This window comes from Chenopodium quinoa, unplaced genomic scaffold (assembly GCF_001683475.1).
Source record: "Chenopodium quinoa cultivar QQ74 unplaced genomic scaffold, ASM168347v1, whole genome shotgun sequence".
In the NCBI taxonomy this organism is placed as follows: domain Eukaryota; kingdom Viridiplantae; phylum Streptophyta; class Magnoliopsida; order Caryophyllales; family Amaranthaceae; genus Chenopodium; species Chenopodium quinoa.
Genome location: NW_018743955.1, coordinates 3,056,886 through 3,075,676, shown reverse-complemented (window position 1 = coordinate 3,075,676; position 18,791 = coordinate 3,056,886). Strand labels below are relative to the sequence as shown.

General features: G+C 35.6%; 2 protein-coding genes and 1 long non-coding RNA gene across 3 annotated transcripts; all 3 read right to left on the bottom strand.

Annotated features, from left to right (window-relative positions):
• Positions 1 to 2,938: 2,938 nt before the first annotated feature.
• LOC110689446 (ATP-dependent DNA helicase pfh1-like) lies at positions 2,939 to 5,118 on the bottom strand. Its single transcript, XM_021866236.1, has 2 exons — positions 4,836 to 5,118; positions 2,939 to 4,776 (listed from the first exon to the last, which is right to left on the bottom strand). The coding sequence occupies exons 1-2, from the start codon at positions 5,116 to 5,118 to the stop codon at positions 2,939 to 2,941; spliced, it is 2,121 nt and encodes a 706-aa protein (XP_021721928.1).
• Positions 5,119 to 5,145: 27 nt separating this feature from the next.
• On the bottom strand, positions 5,146 to 5,934 carry LOC110689445. Its single transcript, XM_021866235.1, has one exon. The coding sequence runs from the start codon at positions 5,932 to 5,934 to the stop codon at positions 5,146 to 5,148; it is 789 nt and encodes a 262-aa protein (XP_021721927.1).
• A 1,610-nt stretch (positions 5,935 to 7,544) lies between these two features.
• On the bottom strand, positions 7,545 to 7,918 carry LOC110689550. The gene is made up of 3 exons (XR_002504914.1): positions 7,876 to 7,918; positions 7,660 to 7,750; positions 7,545 to 7,583 (listed from the first exon to the last, which is right to left on the bottom strand). It is a non-coding gene; the product is annotated as an uncharacterized LOC110689550 (long non-coding RNA).
• Between the last annotated feature and the right edge of the window lie 10,873 nt (positions 7,919 to 18,791).

Here is an 18,791-nt window from a genome sequence, read left to right as displayed (position 1 = left end):
CACTTGGATATCTGATTTCTAATACCCTTGCTTGTCTAATTATTACCCTTTGATAGCTAAGGTTAGCCCTTGCAAAATAGTAGTAGCAAAGAAGAAAAGATTAGGCTTGGTAAAATAATAGTAGTAAAGAAGATTATTTATGTATAGAGAATTTTTTTTATAGGTTTAGTTTAACAAATTACCAGTCAGACAGAACAGTTGCTCGATTTCCCTTGGGTTCATATACTATTCGAGTGGACATACCAAAATTCATTGAAAAGCCTATTTGCAGCATATAGTAGTTAATTATTGATAGCAATGAATCATTTACGTAGCTAAACTATAATTATTATTGTCTTAACACGGCGAGTATTTGTCTTAAGAGCCCTGAAACCAATAACCTTAAATGTTTCTGCCCAATTTGATAGCTTATCAAAATATTTTGGAGCTGTAAGGTCATTCCACATTGAGATGGTAAGTGGTTGATCACAGCTATTACAAAAACATGTATTTGATAAGGACTATAATATATAGCTTTTATAAAGAAATGTATATAGTGTTTACACCTGAACAATTAGTTTAATGAGAATGAACCTTTCATCAGTGATTACTATTTCGCGGACCAAGCTTTCTCACTTTCCCTCCCCGGGTTCAATTTTTCTTGGTTCTTCTTCAACAAATAATACAACACCCACTATATCTGCCATTTACAAAAAATTATATAAGTGGTTGTATTTTTTATTTCTAAAAGCACATTGTTAATTTAGAATATTATACCGTATTTTTCATCAGGATCTACTGCACGAGGTATACTTGCTAGTGGCTTATAGTCAGGTTGAACTGGTCCAAGTTCTGGATGAATGGGCTGAATAACAGTTTTACTACCAAAAGTCATTTGGTAAGGAAACTGATCGATCTCAGTTCTCCATTTTTCATCTATGAACTTAATTGGTGCAGCAGAAATGTCGTATTCTCCTAGATATTGTAATGCATCTTCAAAAGCTTCAATTTGATCACCAAATAAAGTACCACGCATCCTATTACCCTACAATATGCATAACATAAAACAATTTTAATGTGCACATTTATGATAATACAGTGGTAGGTCGAAGGTGGTAAGTGTATATATACCCTAATTTTAAGTAAGGAGAATAAAATCAGTGATTTTTTCCATCTAAGGTAGTGTTTATTTTGTGAGGCAATGTATGTACTTGTGAACAATAAAATGTTAAAAAGATTATTTGTAAAGATTCTAACACTATTAAGTCATATATATCATCATTGTAAGAAGAAGTCTTTAACAAGATGCTTATAATTAATTTCTGTTTTTTTTTCTTCCATCATCAGTACCTATTTATTTTCTATTTAAAAAAACCTTGCTTGAAAATGTTTGAAATATAGCATGAAATATATTATGGGCTGTAAAATTCTAATTATGCATGCAGATGTATTTTTGTTTTAATTATAATATTTCAACTATTTAAATGACTTAAACAGAATTAAGTTGCTTTACAGTATTTCTAAGTAATTTACTACACAGTTCATAATTTTGTTTGATATAAGTTAGATTACAGCTAGTCATGCTTTAAAATATAAATAATGTAACAATATCAATCTTTTTTACAGTATATTCTTTCAATTTGAATATGAAAATTGCAGATCTAGGATGCAATGATATCTAAAGCAATAAATCTATACCTTTTCATCTTTAAGAAGTAAAGTTTGGAATCTAACTGTTTTTTTTGGAAGATAGTATGTCCCTTCCCTTCTCAGCAACAACCACTCTTACTATATAAGCTTTGCTTGCTTCATTTAATTGATTCAAGTACACATATTCTGGCTTTTGTCTGACTGCTTTGTATTTGTGTTCTGTTGAAATAAATGTGTCCAGAGAAATTTGTTTAGAACTAACAGGTAATGTAAGTGTATAATTTTAGAATAAACAATAGCTAATCTAAATAGGAAATCATATTTCAAAGAATTTCAGTTAGAAAAAAAGGCGGCAAGCTAATAAAAATATAAAGTAGACAACAATTTGACAAAAAGAACTATACCTTCCATGGCTAATGTGCTCGCTGTAAGTTTGATCTTTTGAGTGAAAAAAACGAATGTTAGGATTGCATTTAGTTTGACATTACTAAGGACAGAATATAAGATTAAAAAATGCAAAACAGTGATGCAAATAATAAGCAGACTAAGGAAAAGCTTTTTTTCAACTTTACTGTTTACACTGTGCAACCCATACCTGTGAAAAAGAATTGTAAGGTACTCTATGTACCTGAAATAATTTTTAAAACCTTGTAGAATGCAATTTTTCATTTAAATAATAGAGTAATGGTAGATTTTTTTTTATGCACTACATATGAATTTAACACAGCCACAATTAGGCAAAAGAATGGGGAACAATATTGCTATTGTTAAGGAATTGGATTTTATACATTGGCAAAGGCTAAAATCGGATTACAGATATTGCATAGGTTTTAACAATTTCTTAACTATTTTTATTTTTAAAAACAAAAAAAGTCATACAAGTCATTTTAATATTCTGATTTTTAAGTATATACGTATAACTTACAAAAATTTGAAAAAGCATACTGGGTTTTTTGTTTTTTTTTTGTTTTTTGTTTTAACTTAAACCTAAACAATTTGTTGCTTTGGCCACATCTAATATTTGCCAAATACATGTTTTTGTCTTCATTAAATGCTACCTGAAATATTAATGAAATGAATTGTCAGCATAAACACAATTTCAAATTCTACTTAGTGCATATAAGATATGCTATTTATAGGTGGCTTCCTAATAAGGCAAAAACGTAACTTCATCTCCAAAAGTTGTTTTCTGCATCATAAAAACGATAAATTACTAATTAAATTATCAACTGACTACGAATAAGTAATGTAATGAAAACTGATATATAATAAGAGCTGAACTTACTTATTCTAGCTACTGCGTAGAAATCTAAATTACTCCTGCCAATTTTAGCACGGTATAGGAGACAATTTTTTTAACACAGTTCTTTGGACATTGGTCAATAGGAGCAACTAATATAACTTTCACTTTGTTGGCTGACCGTGCTCGTGATAGAGCAACATACAATTGACCATGTGAGAAACATGATCGAGGGAGATAAATTAACACTTGATCTAAGGTCTGCCCTTGTGACTTATTAATGGTCATTGCAAAGCTTAGTTTCATTGGAAATTGGCTTCTTTGAAACTGAAAAGGATACTTATGGGAACTTAATGGCCTGAGTTTAATTCTTGGTATAAAAACATGCTCTCCTTGATGTTGTCCAATGGAAATGACACACTCAATTAAATTAGGAAAAAAACGCTTGCATATAAGGCGTGTTCCATTGCATAGACCAGAAGAAGGCAAAAGGTTTCTGAGCAATATTACTGGGAAGTTTTCTTTTAGCACAAGGTTATGAGGACTGAGTCCTCCTGGGCACAATTTATTTAGAAAGTCTGTAGGACATACACTGCCAGTATCATCCAAAATAGTGTCATAGCTTGTATAAGTTACAGCTTGTCCCGGGAATCTTTCAATCATGAAAGAATTAATGTTATCAACATCTTCATTTATCGGTGTCAAAACAGCCCTTCTAGAAAATATTTGATGATCTAAAGCACTTGAATCAAGCTCTAGAAAAGAATCCTCAAGCACCAGAAGCATTGGATTATCATCAGGCTCAAAAGTATACACTATCTGCGCTGGTAACTCAATAAAGTCACTTTCTTTACTTTGCAATTCACCATTTCCTAATGCAAGTAAAAACTGAGAAAATGAAGGATCTTCTCTAGCTCTTAAGTTTTCTGTTAATCTGAATCTTCTCAAGTGGTGCCATATATAAGAACTAACAACGCTTGCTTCAACTTCTTCTTTCTGAGTCTTATTAGGAACAACGAGCAACACTTGTCGGAAGTCTCCACCAAAAACAATTACTTTCCCACCAAACAAAACATCATTATCACATATATCCCGTAAGAGAAGGTCTAGCGACTCTATATTCTGTTTGTTAGCCATTGATGCTTCGTCCCATATTATAAGAGTTGTTTCTTGTATCAATGCAGCCAGGCTACTTTGCTTAGAAACACTACATGCCAATGAATCATCATTATCTACCGGAATTTTAAATCTTGAATGTGCTGCTCTGCCAGATGGAATATTTGCAGTCGCTATTCCAGATGTAGCTGTTGGCAAAACAATTTTATTCATAAGACGGATCTCAGCATGCAACACATTATATAGGAATGTTTTACCCGTTCCACCAGGACCATCTACAAAGAAAGCCCCTGGTTTTCCTTCGACAATATGCTGCATTATAGAAGTAAATATTTCCCTTTGTGCTGAATTTAATAAGCTGCAGCGGTCTATGCATGCCTGAGGAATTGGAGCATCCAATGCATCCTGAATATCTTTTGTTCTATCTATTTCTGTATCGTTGTTGTTTATTAAAACAGCTAGACCACACTCACCTAACGATTTCCTCATGGCCTCTAGATATTGCTCCACTGACCTGACTGTTAGTTTCTTAATTTTTCTTTCAGCACCAGCATACTTTCTTGCAAAATCTTCTGACAATGCAGAATAGTACTTGTACCATAATTGTTCAGCATTGCTCGGTTGACAGAATATGAGAACAGTTGCAAATAAATGACGTAGGGCCACCGGTAGCTGAATTTCAGTAGCTTCAGCTAAACAAATACTTGCAGCATCATCTTCTTCCAAAATACCCGCTGCAAGACAAGCTTCTTTGAAACTTGCATACACATAACCTTTAACTATACGAAGATCTGTAAAGACTTTGGACTATTCGCATGTAATAGGAGCAATCGAAGATAAAAGCGCTCACCTTCAGAAGGGGCCACAAAAGCTAATTGGCCAATCATTGGCTTTTTAGACTGACTCTTATACCATGATTTCTTAGAGGCATCCCACTTGTAGTGCTCTGGAAATTCCCCGTATAAGTATCCTAACCCATTCTCAGTAGCTGCATTCATACAAAAGAACTCTGTTAAAGGAGTCTTAGCATACGCACCACTTGCAATGCCCACATCTAAACGTTCATAGGGGCGTACACAAACTATGTTCATGTCTGGAATATGAACAGAAAGAGGCAAGACCGGTGGATACATCTCAAATAAATCAAACCCAAAAATTCTCTAGGCTGCTTCACAAGGTGAGACCCATCTTCCTGACTGAAATTGAGAAATTTCATCACCACAATTTGCATCTTCAGCTGACACGTTAAAGGCTACCCGATCATGTCCCTTGTAAACATATTTATACAGGTACTTTACTGCTTTTATAGTTGAACATACTTCGACATTTAGATGACAGTCAAAGAGAGCTGTGAGATAAGGATTATATGGCACAACCCATCGGTTATCTAATTGAGCATTTATGACCTTCACTTTTTCTCCAGTATCTGTTCTTTGATAACAAGGATAACCATCCTTATTTTTCGTAGTCTGTGCAGTGTATTGCTTCGGATACCCATTTTTACAAGAAATGACATTGTCTCTCTTTCGCATACAAGGGCACTCTGGATTTTGCTCGCCACATGGTCCATGCATCATATGCCTTGAAACAATTGCACGTAATTCAGGCTGAGTCACAGGAGGTATCTCTGCATAAACATACTTGTCATAATCAGCAGGACGCTTCATCTTATATTGCTGCTGCAAAATAAACATGAAATGAGCATGTGGCAATCCTCTCTTCTGAAACTCTACAACATATATCATTGCTGCCACTTCACCGAAGACCTTGTCTTTCTTGATTTTTTTTTTAAGAGCAATCAACTTTGCTCGGAAAATTCGAGCAACTAAATCTGGCCAATCTTGTGCAGTCTCACCAGGCTCTAATTCCGCTTTTATTTCTGCCCAATTAGCGTTACATGTCATGGTGACAAAGAGATCAGGCTTCCCATACTTCTGCACAAGGGCCATTGCATTTAAGTATCTCCTTTTCATATCACAAGGCCCTCCTATAAAAGATGGTGGCAAAATGAACTTATGTCCAACATTGGTTGCACTTGTCTCTCCACTTTGTACAGTGTCAAGAATACCTTCGTAGAGATCAGCTCTTATTGTATCCTGATTTTGTCGGAAAAAATCTAATCTTGTGTTTTCAACTTTGATGTACATATCTGTGATATATTACAAAAATGCACGACCTGCTCTTAAAAGCATGTTTCCTACTCTGATCTGCAGCTTATAAGCATAATATTCTCTAGCAGAGATATATCTATCAGCTTTTGTTTTTCTTCTACGAGCTCCTACAAAAATTAACAGAGATAAATAACTAAGAGGCACCATATATATAAAAAAAACAACGGTTATAAAATAAATTGCACGATACATCATAAAGTTGCAAGTATTTACGAGTTTCTTCTGCATCAAGAAAATCTTCCGTGTTGTGCACCGTGCACGATTGATTAGGATCAGGTTCACTTGATATTTGTCTATCTCCACCATGAGAGATTTTCTTTAAACCCTGATGCCAGCCACATTCGCCTTTAGGAAAGAGTAAAGGGTACTATAAAGGGTCATAGCACCCATAATAATGGGCAATGCGATGCGAATTTGCAGAATTTGCCGTCACAAGAATGTGTGGCCATGAACTCTGACTTGATGAAACACTATTAGGCCAAATGACAACAACTTCATCTGATGTAGGAGCGTTGTATACTCTCTGATCTGGAACAGTGTTTGAATTAATTATGATATTAGTACTTTCATTGACACTTACTTCTTTCAAAGATCGAAAAAATCTGGCATATAGATTATTCTCAGTTACTCGCATCAATATGTCAATAACATCTTGTCTTAACTCAGGGAAATAGTCTGTTCTATGTTTAAGTTCATTTTGACCATCATAAAAATATAGTTGCAAATATTTCGGGCCATTTTCATCAGGCAATAAATCTGGCACAGAGTGATATATTTGGCCATGTAATTTAAAAACATATATGCCTTTGTAAGTTTCTCTATTAGTTTTACCACCAATTGAACTAAATGCAAATAAGTTATTGTATAATCTAGCGTATTTTCTAAAATGCACTGCATCTTCATCTTTTGCAGTAAAAAGTCTTACTAATTCAAGAGGATATTCATTAGCAATAATGCTAATATCACCATTATCGCAGCAAAAATGTAAAGATTCGAAGGAGAATTTCTTAGCCCCACATTCATTACAATAAGTAGGTGGAGATAATAGCAGGGGTTGTGTAGGCAGTGGCTTTCCTATAGTGGCTGTTGGTATTTCTGTCATATATTACAAAAGCATATCTAAGGAATTTCTAAATTGTAAAATCACATACATGTATATGACTTTTATGAACTGAAATTACACTGCGATTTACCTTTTGCTACATTTCTAAGCTGTTTAGAAGTTTGTGCAGCTGCTAATGGAACTCTAGCAGTCACAGGTTTCTCTGTAACAGAGCATCCAAAAAATGAAGGCAAACTATAAATCACCTAAAATCACATCTACAGATTGAATATAAACTTAAATCGAGAGAAAATATTTACTTGGAATCACAGTATATTTTGAAGGTCTCGATCTAGGCTTTTTAGATTTGGATTGTTCTCCTTTGCTGCGGGAAAAAACAAACATTTTACAGGCTTCTTTGACAAGGATAAAAAAGCACCATATAAAATTACTCATTCTACCTAATGCAATCACCCATAGAAAATACACTTCTTGTTCTCTTTGATTTCCGTCCCTGAGTTGATGGTCTTTTAAAATTATCAGGAGGATCAGCTATCAAAAAAACATATAGAACAATGGATCAGTAACTTGATTCTCATATAATATAATACATCAGTATAGCAATAAGTATAAACACCAAAATCCATCTCTAATAACATATCATTTATATAGCTCACCCATATAATGTTGCTGCAGTCAAAGCTAGTTTAACAACTTGCAACACGTATCAACTATATCTCTTTGTACCTGATTAAAAAGAACTATGCATTACTAACAATACATGTAGTTTAATATGTAATAGAGTTACTAAAAGCACTCATACTGCCATACTACTATCTCCCGTGATTCTAATCGTATTCTGTAACACTCTGTTACCTTTTTTGATTCATCACACTAATATATATTTTAACTAACTGTATTTAGGTGCCGTAATTCTATTACCTAATCCCATAGTCACACCGCATTTAAAATTTTCACATTCCAGAATTCTTTTTTATTAAAGATTTCTCTTTCACACTATTAAGTAAACAATACCCCAAGAAGAATCCAAGAACAGTAGGCTACTATAAGTATCTGTATCTATCATTTCTCTAATTACAACACTGATACAAGCACCCCCAAAAATCTAAAAACATTGTTTAAATGAAAAAATAAACAATCAATGACCAAGTTATAAGATTTTCCTGAATAATTATATTCAAAATAGAATTACATTACATTATATCGAAAATACGCATTACAATGTATTTCAGCTCAACATACAAGATAGTTTGTTGCTGAAATACTTCAACAAGCACTACAACAGACCTAACTTAAAAACCATCCTAGATAATAACAGGAATTTATCCATAGTAAACTTAGACCAGGTAATTCAATAAAGGTCATTCCGTCAAAAATATTAGATGAAGACTACAAACAAGCTAAACGAACTTTGCACGCTTCCAAACAGTCTCTAATTCAGGTATTCCAGAAACCAAAGGCTTAGTGCAAGAAGAAGATGCAGCACTTAATGGTGTTCTTGAGCGTCTTCTGATTGGAGCAGCTGGAGGCAAACTAAGCTTGGGTATTGTAGGGAATATTTCAAGCATTAACCCCTAACTTGAACCCCACTGTGATCATACACTAAAGTACAGTGGCGTCCAAAAGGGAAGAAGATAGAGAAAAAGAGTCGCCAACAAGTTTTAGGAACTTGTAAACCGTTCATAGGATGAAGGTTACACCCCTTAACGATCCAAGAGATCGTCAACTCCATAAGGTCTAGAACCAAATAAGGGTTCGGGGATGAAGGTACAAATCCAACCTAAAAGAGATTGAACATGCCCTAATAATAAGCCTCTACTTTATTCTGATCGTATTCATGTGCGCTTTTTAATTAACATGCAATCAATAGGATTAACCCTAAACCTGTTTATCAATTTTGGTTGAATATTAATGCACAAATAAATCTATTATTGGCGATCACTTGAATTATAATCAAATTAACCCTAACAAGATAATTAATTATCTTATTAAGCGTGATTACAAGTACCAAATTCCCTTTAAACATGCATAAAAGGTGTGATCAAGCAATAAAAAATATCAAGCAACATAATAAATAATCAATAATTAGAATAAACATAAATAATAATAATCATCATCAAAATAATAATAATCATAATCATCATAAATTATGTTAAAGCATAATAGTAAGATCCTAGGCATGATACTAACAAGATTAATAACAAACCCTCGCAATAAAAATCAAATCTTTAACCCTAACATGATACTAACAATCATAAGCATTAGGAAGAACATAGGAAGCATCATAACAATCATATTTAATATTAAAGTTACCCTAGACATGATACTAGGAATATCATAATAACAATATAAACATGATGCCTACATCACAATATCAATAAATCAATTAAAGTACTTACTTTGATGCCTCGTACCTCTTTCTAATTACAAAATACACACGTTAGTAAATTCAAGGAAAATAATAAATCAAACAATTAAATTATCGAAATAGAGATTTGGGACCAAACCCTCAGAAATTAAACCTTTCACGTCTAAGGCGAAGGCAACTTCGAATATGGTGTTTCTAGATCTTGTGAATGCGGAATTTTGTATGTAAAAAGCAAGTTTTAGAAAAAGAGATGAATTAAGAGAGAATTGATGATGAATGAAAACTGATTGTAAGGGAATATTCGTGAGAATTGGTGAATGAAAACGGAGTTTTTAATACGTTATTTATAGAGAAATCAGCCAAAAAGATAAAATAAACAAAACAGAGTCTGACGCATAAAAAACAGAGCTGGCGCAAACCCTGGCTAACTGGCGCCAGGCACCAACACCAGCGCCAGGCGCCAATGGCTAGCGCCAGGCGCCAGGCCTGGTTTCAGGCGCCAATGCCTGGAGTCAGGCGCCAAGCCTGGTTTTAACGCATTTTCGAAAATCAGATAAGTTTGCCGTACTGGAGGATAAAATTGTATAATTTCCTCGAAAATGCTATTTGATTTTAATTAAAACTCTGAAAAGTCAACAAAAGTCAATTTATCAATGCTAATTGAATTAGGAATGAAAAGAACCTTCTAGAAGACTAAAACCATTCCTAATTGCATTAGGAATGATAAATCATATTAGGCCCTCCCCTAGATCATTGGGCCGTATACAAAGCTCAAACCGGACCCAGTTTGGTAAATTGGCCATAATTTCCTCAATATTCATCGGAATTGGGCTTATAATATATCGTTGGAAAGCTCTTGGCAAGCCTTATCCAACTACACTATTATTGGACCCATATCATGGACCAACCAAACTGGATTGGCTGTTTTCTTAAAATAAGTTTTCAAAAACACAGAGAAGAGAAAAGAAAATAAAATTATCCGCAACACTAGACTTTCCACACTTTCACTTCATTCGATTATGATTCGATGTGAAAGGTACTCATCACTGGGTTTGGTTTTGGGGAGACACAAATGGGTGTCTACAGGTATCTGATTTCTTTCAGAAGTAGGAGTCTAACATTCATCATCAACAAACTTTTCTTCCCTCGCAGCTAAGCACCTCTTTAATTGATAAAAACTTTCTTTTAAAGCACTACAAGCATCACTCTTCTCCAAAGAAACACCGTAATTAGCATCAACAATTTCTAGGTTGTATCTAGTCACCAATTAATGTATAGCTCTCTTAGCAGCCTTCTGCATAGCACTATTTACTTCAGGACAAGCATCACTATATATGCACTCCAATTCACCTCCACTGTGGAGACAAGTCACTGTTAACCAAGCTACAAAACCCAAGCCTTCCACCCAAATAGTCTCTAATGGACTTACATCTGCACCTGTTCATGTAACAACAACACCTAAGAAACCTACAAAGTCAATCGTTACATGAACAACTTCATCAGAAGATTTCTTGCCTAAATTTCTCTGTGAAATAGGCATTTCTAATCCTTTCTCAGAACATAACTCAGCAACCTTATGTTTATAAAGCTTGCTGCATAGCTGATACATTCTTACTCTATCAGAGGTAAAATCACTCACTCACACCCCAAAATGGCTCATCAATTTTTGCACAGCTTTTTGAGCTGCCCTTTCTTGTGATTCATGAATTGTATTGGCTTCCCCACCAAAGAACACAAATTCAGATTTGCCATTCTCAATCTTAACACGAACATAGGCATTGTTCCTAGCCTTGTCTATGAAATCATAATTAGGTTCAGAAAAATTTAAACAATCAACCATTTGACCTAAAAGAGGTCGAAATGGAATGGCAATTCTGTTGGACTGAATAGCCATAACCTGTAACCGACAAAAATAAAATTAAACAAACAAATATATCCTCTAAACTAAAACAACTATTAAACTATAACAGCTAGCATAGCAGATTTAAAAAAAACTCAAGCATCATATTAAATTCTAATCCTAATTTTACTAAATATACTTACCAACAATAGAAGTAAGTAATTGTAACAACACAGATAGCTCCAGTTGCAAAAACCTACAGTTTTTGTATTATAATACATTTTTTTCCCCCACAACCCCAAAACAAAAAAAAAAAACACACAGAAAATGAAGATGTTAGCTAGCTGACTAAATCCAAAATAGCACAAAGATATTAAGGTAAGGAAAAATAGAGCCATCAGTCCATCAATGAAAAACTGTAAACTATTTAAGTAATGTAGAACTGCAAGTTTAGTAATCTCAGATCTACTATAGTTCCGGTAAGTTAAGCAATATTGTATTTCATAAATCATTAAGCCGGTAATCATTTCTGTCTGTACAATTCCACCATTATTAAAAAATACATCCACACCAATAATCCAAGGCAAAGATTCATAAAACCAACCTTTATAGTCACAGGATACTAAGGAGAGGAAGAAACTAAAAATAAACCACACTAAAGGCAAGATACAATATATATATATATATACATACATTATTTAATTACATATTATTATTATCAAAAGAGAAAAAATAAATTAAAGGAATATCCAACATATTTTAACCATCTAAAAAATCTACACCACATAAAAGGACACATTCTACATATTTTATTTAGAGAAAAACATATACCATATAAATTATCCCAATTTGAAGATTGCATTTTAAAACTGACCAAACAAAAGGACAAAGAGTACACATTTCATCAATTTTAAAATTCATCCCACATTGTGCTTCAACAGTGTGAATTACTAACCCACTTTTGCATATTAACAATGAATTAATTGCCTAATTAATTTGTTAAATCAGACAATTCACACTGTTACTCATCAAACACAACAATAACTAAAATAATTTTCGATAACAAGCAAAGTAATAATTAGACAAACCTCACAGAAACAACCAGATCCAAAGCTACGACCAAAGAAACTCCATCAAACCACTCCATGAAAGTAACAGCTGCAAAAACCAAAGAAGCTATAAGGACAACAACAACCAAAAAAAAAAAAAAAAAAAAAAAAAAAAAAAGCCTAAAGCAAACACAGTACCTAACAAAGAACGAAAGGAAGAAGATTAAAATGAAATGAAGAAGATGAAAGGCAAAGATGCTAATAGCAGGGGAGACAAGGACATGCGTCAGCCGACATATGACAGATAGCATGCTAATACACAAAGACTAAAATAGCCCTGGAAATTTGGGCAATCCAGTTCAGGGGCTAAGGGCAAGGGCGTCAATCCGTTGTTCCTAAGGAACAGTAAAACTCACTACAGTCCTGGTGCTTGGGACTTTTTAAGGGGTAAAGATTTTTATTATCAACCATTATGTTATGATATGTATATGTTTGATGTTTTATGAGATCTAATATTGAATATTATTTTATTTTATATAGTGAAATATGTCGAACCTGAAAGGAATGGTGTCCTTCGAACAAGTGTACTATTCCGTTAGTGGGTTCAGAATTATTAGAAAGCTAATATATTCAGTGAGGTCAAGTGATCGGAATGCCTGGTTGGAGGCCGCTTCCGATCAGTAATATTAATGAATAATTAATATTACAGCTTAATCTTGACTGAACCCTTCGGGTCACACCCAAGCATTCAACAAACCAAAACGACGAATTAATTCGGAAGGAATTAATGAGTCGACCGAGTAATATTTATTTAGACGTCGAAAATTCGAGCTTAGAGCGTCGAAACCGAGCGTTGGAAGTCGAGTCGAAAAATAGTGAAAGACGAGACGAGAAATAGTAATAAATCAACAAAAGACCAAAATACCCCTAGCATCGAAATGCCTAAGAAAACCGAGTGCTAAGGGCGTATGGCCTAGCATGGTGGCTAGCATGCGCACCAAGCCGAGCCTAGGCTGGCTGGTGCGTGCTAGCGCACCCATGCTAGCATCGCAAGGCTAGGCGCTGCCTAGTGCGTGCTAGCATGCTAGGCACAGCCTTGTGCGCGCAATGGCTAGCAAGCCATGCCGCAACAAGCTGCAGCAGCTAGCACGCTAGGCGCGCCAGCTCGCCACAGCTAGCAGCAGCATGGCTAGGCCATTGCTTGCTGCCTAGCAGCGCTGGCCAAGGCACAAGGCCAGTAGCAGCCCGCACAAGCATGCTGGGCTTGCTGGGCAGCAGCGCCTGGCAGCCCGCATGCGAGTGCTGGGACTGCTGGGCTTGCTGGGCGTGGCTGCCACGGACAACAGCACATGGTAGCCCACCTTGGCTGCCTTGGTGCCCAAGGGTGGGTGCCATGTGGCTTGTGGTCCTTGAGTGTGTGTGGAGTGAGGTGGCCGGTTATGGGAGAGGGAGTGGGGAGCAAGTTTGGACCCCTCCCTTCTCCAAGTGGTCCTCACCTAACCACTCACATGAGCTTGCCACTTGTAGATTTATTACTAGCTTGATTATTAATTTTATTTTAGCTTTAAAATAAAATGGAAAAATCATACTATCCCACATTGATGGGAGAGTGAATGATACTCCCATCATTTCCTATAAATACCCAAGTATGGGCATTGGGAATGATGCTTGAGTAAGAGTTGAAAAAGGCATCACAATTAGTGAAAACCTTTGAACTCAATATAATTACTCGGGTTTTATTGGTCGGGTCTTACTAACCCCAAGACATTAGACCTAGTCGGTTTTGTTGGTGCGGGTGGACTTCGTTGGAGGTCTCCGTGTGAGCGGGACTTGAAGCTTTCAAGTAAGAGCTCATTTTAGAGCGAAGCACGCGTCAAAGGTAATTAGCTTATCTTAATCTTGTGATTAATTTAATTATGTTTATGGTTTTATTTATTACGAGTGCGATCTTATTTTTGGGTTTGTTTCCGCGGTAAGTCGGACTCATCAAACCCCAACAGCGGTATCGGAGCCTCGCTCGTTTATTTTTAAAATCATAATATTTTCAAGGTGTTTTTATGGCTTAATTTTTCTGGTTTTAAGTTGCTAAATAGAATAGTAACTCATTTTTTCCAATTTTTACCTCGTATTAGAGCTGTCTTCAGCTCCCGAACCCAGATTTCGACTCAAAAATAGTGAATTTTGGGTGGAAAAGGAGTTTTGGAAATGGTTTTGCCATTTTAGGGTTCAGGTTTTAGCCAAAAAACGACAAGAAATGCATTTTTCGAGGGATTTTTTGTTTTAATGAAAAGTTTTAAGTCTTTCTAACCTTGAAAATTGATTGCATATTTATGGTGGTTATGTATTTGGTTCTTTCCTTTATTTATATGCAATTTTAGACCACTTTAAGCATGATTACTTGGTAGTAATTGGTGCTTGAAAGTTTGGTTTTATTTTTTCACATAATTGCAAATTAATTGCATTAAGTGTGAAATAGTTGTTCTTTGTTGCTTCCAAGTACTAAAGATTCAATCTTTATTTATGATAAGTGATTCAAACTTTGAGTTACTAAATTCCATGAATTTTGGTTAAACTTTGTTGATTTAATCATTTTTAGTTGATTGGAATCATAAAGTTTAAAACTTGTGATTGAAATTGGTTTATATTGATATTGGAAAATATAATTTTTTCATGGAGTCACAAGTATTAAAGTTGGAGTCTTTATTGAACTTATGTTCATTTTTCCAACTCCCTTTTATTTTGTCAAAATCTCAAGATTAATTTAAAGTGATTAAATTAATAGTGAGAATTGCCCTAATTTATTTTATTACACCAAGTTAAACTAATTTTATTAAAGAATGGTGCTTGGAAATAAATTTGGTTAATTGCATTTGGATGAATTATTTAAGTTGGACTTGTTATTTTTCATTTTTCCTCAAAATTGATTCTAAAATTAATTTAGAATTGATTTATAATGTCACACACAAAAATCGATAATTTTCGAAGCATTAGCACGCAACACGAGGCCTAAGAGCCCCGAGCTAGCTCTCGGCCAGCTGGGCTGCTCACGCAACCCATATCTGGCTGCCGAGGCTGCTGGGCACTTCATTCTTAGGTGCTTGGTGCTGTGCGTGTGTGTGTGCGAGGAAGGGTGTGGGCTGCTGCTCGCTGCCAGCAGCATAGCGTGCCAGCCAACAGCAAGCAGCAGCATGGCGCAGCAGCAGCATAATGATGTGCGCGCTGTGCATGCTGCTACACTTGGCTGGGCTGGGCGTAGCGCATGCGAGCACAAGCAGCCCACATGCATGCTTGGTGTTGCGGGGGTGCGCATGGGCATACTACGTGCTTGTTGTACGGTACGTACAATCCCATAATTGGCACAATAACCCCGGGTTATTAAGGCGATGTTATTTTAAAGTTAATTTTAGCGTTCTTAATATGTAAATAAGGGTATTTTTTTTTGGACTCCAAGTCTTAGTGCTAGGCACTTAGACATTTTGGAATTAGTAATTTTGCTTAAATTGTCGTTTTAATTATTTTAATTATTTTGTTTATTTAATTAAAATTTTTGGAGGCTAGGCCTCGGTTTTTTAGCGACATTTGCAAAAATTAATTTTGGCAAATATTTGGGTTCACCGACTTAATTAATAGGATTAGTTAAGTTGGATGCTGAATTTAGTGGGAGCGTCTCTTAGTTATTTCCATAACCGGTTAAAACAACTTTAACTAGTTTAATTAGGCGTGTTAATTGGATTAACCACCTAGATTAGTTACTAGTTCTCGCGCGTTTTATGCATTGTTACTTGTTTATCGTTGTAAAATGCATGGGCCATTCACAGATAGTGAATGGATGAATGGAATGTAAATTCTCTCACAGGTTTTATGAAATGGCAACTAGTGGGGCCCGATTAGGATAGAAAATACGGACTGTGATCCGTGATGTATTTTTGTAAATCTAAATACTGTCTGCGAACCGTTGAGTATTTTTGTACCTTAATATTTAGATTAGTCCTAATCGTAGATACTAGCAATTGTAATATTTTGGTCAAGTCTTGAAGACGGGGTTCTTAGAAGACAAAGCCATGAAGTTGCAAATGAAGACCTTTTGAAGACTTGAAGATCTCAAGGGGTCATGCTAGGTTCCAAATGCATCTCTATTTATGATTTTGATATATATTTATGTTTATATATATATGAATTATATGTTAGATGCATGTTTAGGATTTCGAATGTTGAGATGATTAATTAAGTTCACTTAAATTAACCAACATAGAAACCCTAGGTCCCTAAAATATTGAGTAAAACTTGCCATTCCAAAACACACTTACCAACCGAACGAGGGTAGTGGTGGGCTACGCCAAAGCGAGGCATCACTACTTCTCCAAGGAACGTAAGGCATACCGGGTATGCAAGGTGGTTTTGGTTATACTCAACGATATGAGTGATGGAGTCCTAACATGTCGTGGGAAAGTGAATAAATTGTTTAGAGAGCATTGGATGTGACGATTTATTCAACCAAGAGTGGCTTGGAGCCATTAGCAAAGCGTTGCTTACCTTAGGAGATTGAGTGTTAAGACAAGCCAAAGCATGCTTAACCACTCTTTGTTTCTTTGGATCTTGGAATCGACTTATTCTCACCTAAAATGGGGACAATCTTTAATGTGTGAATAAGACGTTTAAAATAAGTTTGATTAAAATGCATGAATTCAATCTTATTTAAGTATAATGAATGGTTTTTCATTTCAAATTCTTTCAATTGTAGAATCATGTCTTCAAATAACTCAAACAACCAATTCTCGTTACGCTCAATTCTCGACAAGGAGAAGCTGAGTGGGCCAAATTTTCTTGATTGGCAAAGGAACTTGCGAATTGTTCTCATGCAAGAGCAAAAGGAATATGTCCTTGATGAGGAAATGCCCGAAGCTCCCAATGAGGAGGTGACTCAAGCTGCCCTAAATCGATGGAAAAGTGCCAATCGAGATGTCAAATGCATCATGTTGGCCACAATGTCTCCTGAGCTTCAAAAGACTTTCTTTGAAAAAGAGACGGATTTTGAGATCATTTCTGAATTGCAGAATATGTTCCAAGAGCAGGCCCGAACTGAAAAGTTTGAAACCCACAGGCAGATCCTTGAGAGCAAGCTCAAGAAAGGAGAGCCAGTCAGCCCACATGTACTCAAAATGATTGGATTGTTTGAAAACATGGGAAGGCTTGATGCGGGGTATTCAACCGAGATGGCAATTGACATCATTCTCCACTCGCTGCACAAAGGCTATGATCAGTTCAAGATGAATTATAATATGCACAACATGGAGAAAACCCTCACCGAGCTTCATGGTATGTTGAAGCAAGCTGAGCAAACGCTCAAGGATGAGGGAAAGCATGATATGCTCATGATTAAAAAGGGCAAGCCGTTCAAATTTTCGGGCAAGAAGAAGAAAGGCTTTAAGGGGAAAGGTAAGAAGAAAACTTTTCCGCCTAAGTCTAAAGCTACCAAGGATAAGAAGGTAGCGTCTTCTAAATCTGATTCCGAATGTTTCTACTGTAAGAAGAAGGGACATTGGAAGAGAGATTGCCTCAAGTTCAAGGAAGATAAGAAGAACGGAACCGTTGCTTCTGAATCAGGTACATTCGTTATAGACTTTAACTTCACTAGCTTAACATCATGGGTATTAGATACCGGATGTGGCTCACACCTTTGTTCCAATTCTCAGGGACTAAGGAACGCTAGAAGGCTAGAGAAGGGAGAGATTGAACTCCGGGTCGGCAATGGAGCCAGAATTGGTGTCGTATACGTAGGAACTCTCAGTTTGTCTTTGCCCACCGGGCTAGTTTTGGAACTCGATAATGTTTATTATGTTCCTAACATTACCAAAAACATTATTTCAATTTCAGCGTTGGACGCCAAAGGTTTTGAATTTCGAGTAAAGGACAAAGAATGTTCGTTTTACCTCGATAATGTTTTATATGGTATTGCACATTCTGAAAATGGCCTTTATGTTCTTTCTTTAGACAAATAAGTTTATAATGTGAATAATGATACCAAAAGAGCTAAGACCATAGAGTCAAATCAGACTTACTTGTGGCATTGTCGTCTTGGCCACATCAACATCAAACGCATCAAGAAACTTCTACAAGAAGGTGTTCTTGACTCTTTCGATTTAGAATCGTTTGAGAATTGCGAGGGATGCCTATTAGGCAAGATGATTAAACAGCCATTCTCCAAGTTTGGAGAAAGGGCAAGTGACTTATTGGGTCTTATACATACCGATGTATGTGGACCAATGAGCTCAACCACAAGAAATGGACATCGATATTTCATCACTTTCACAGACG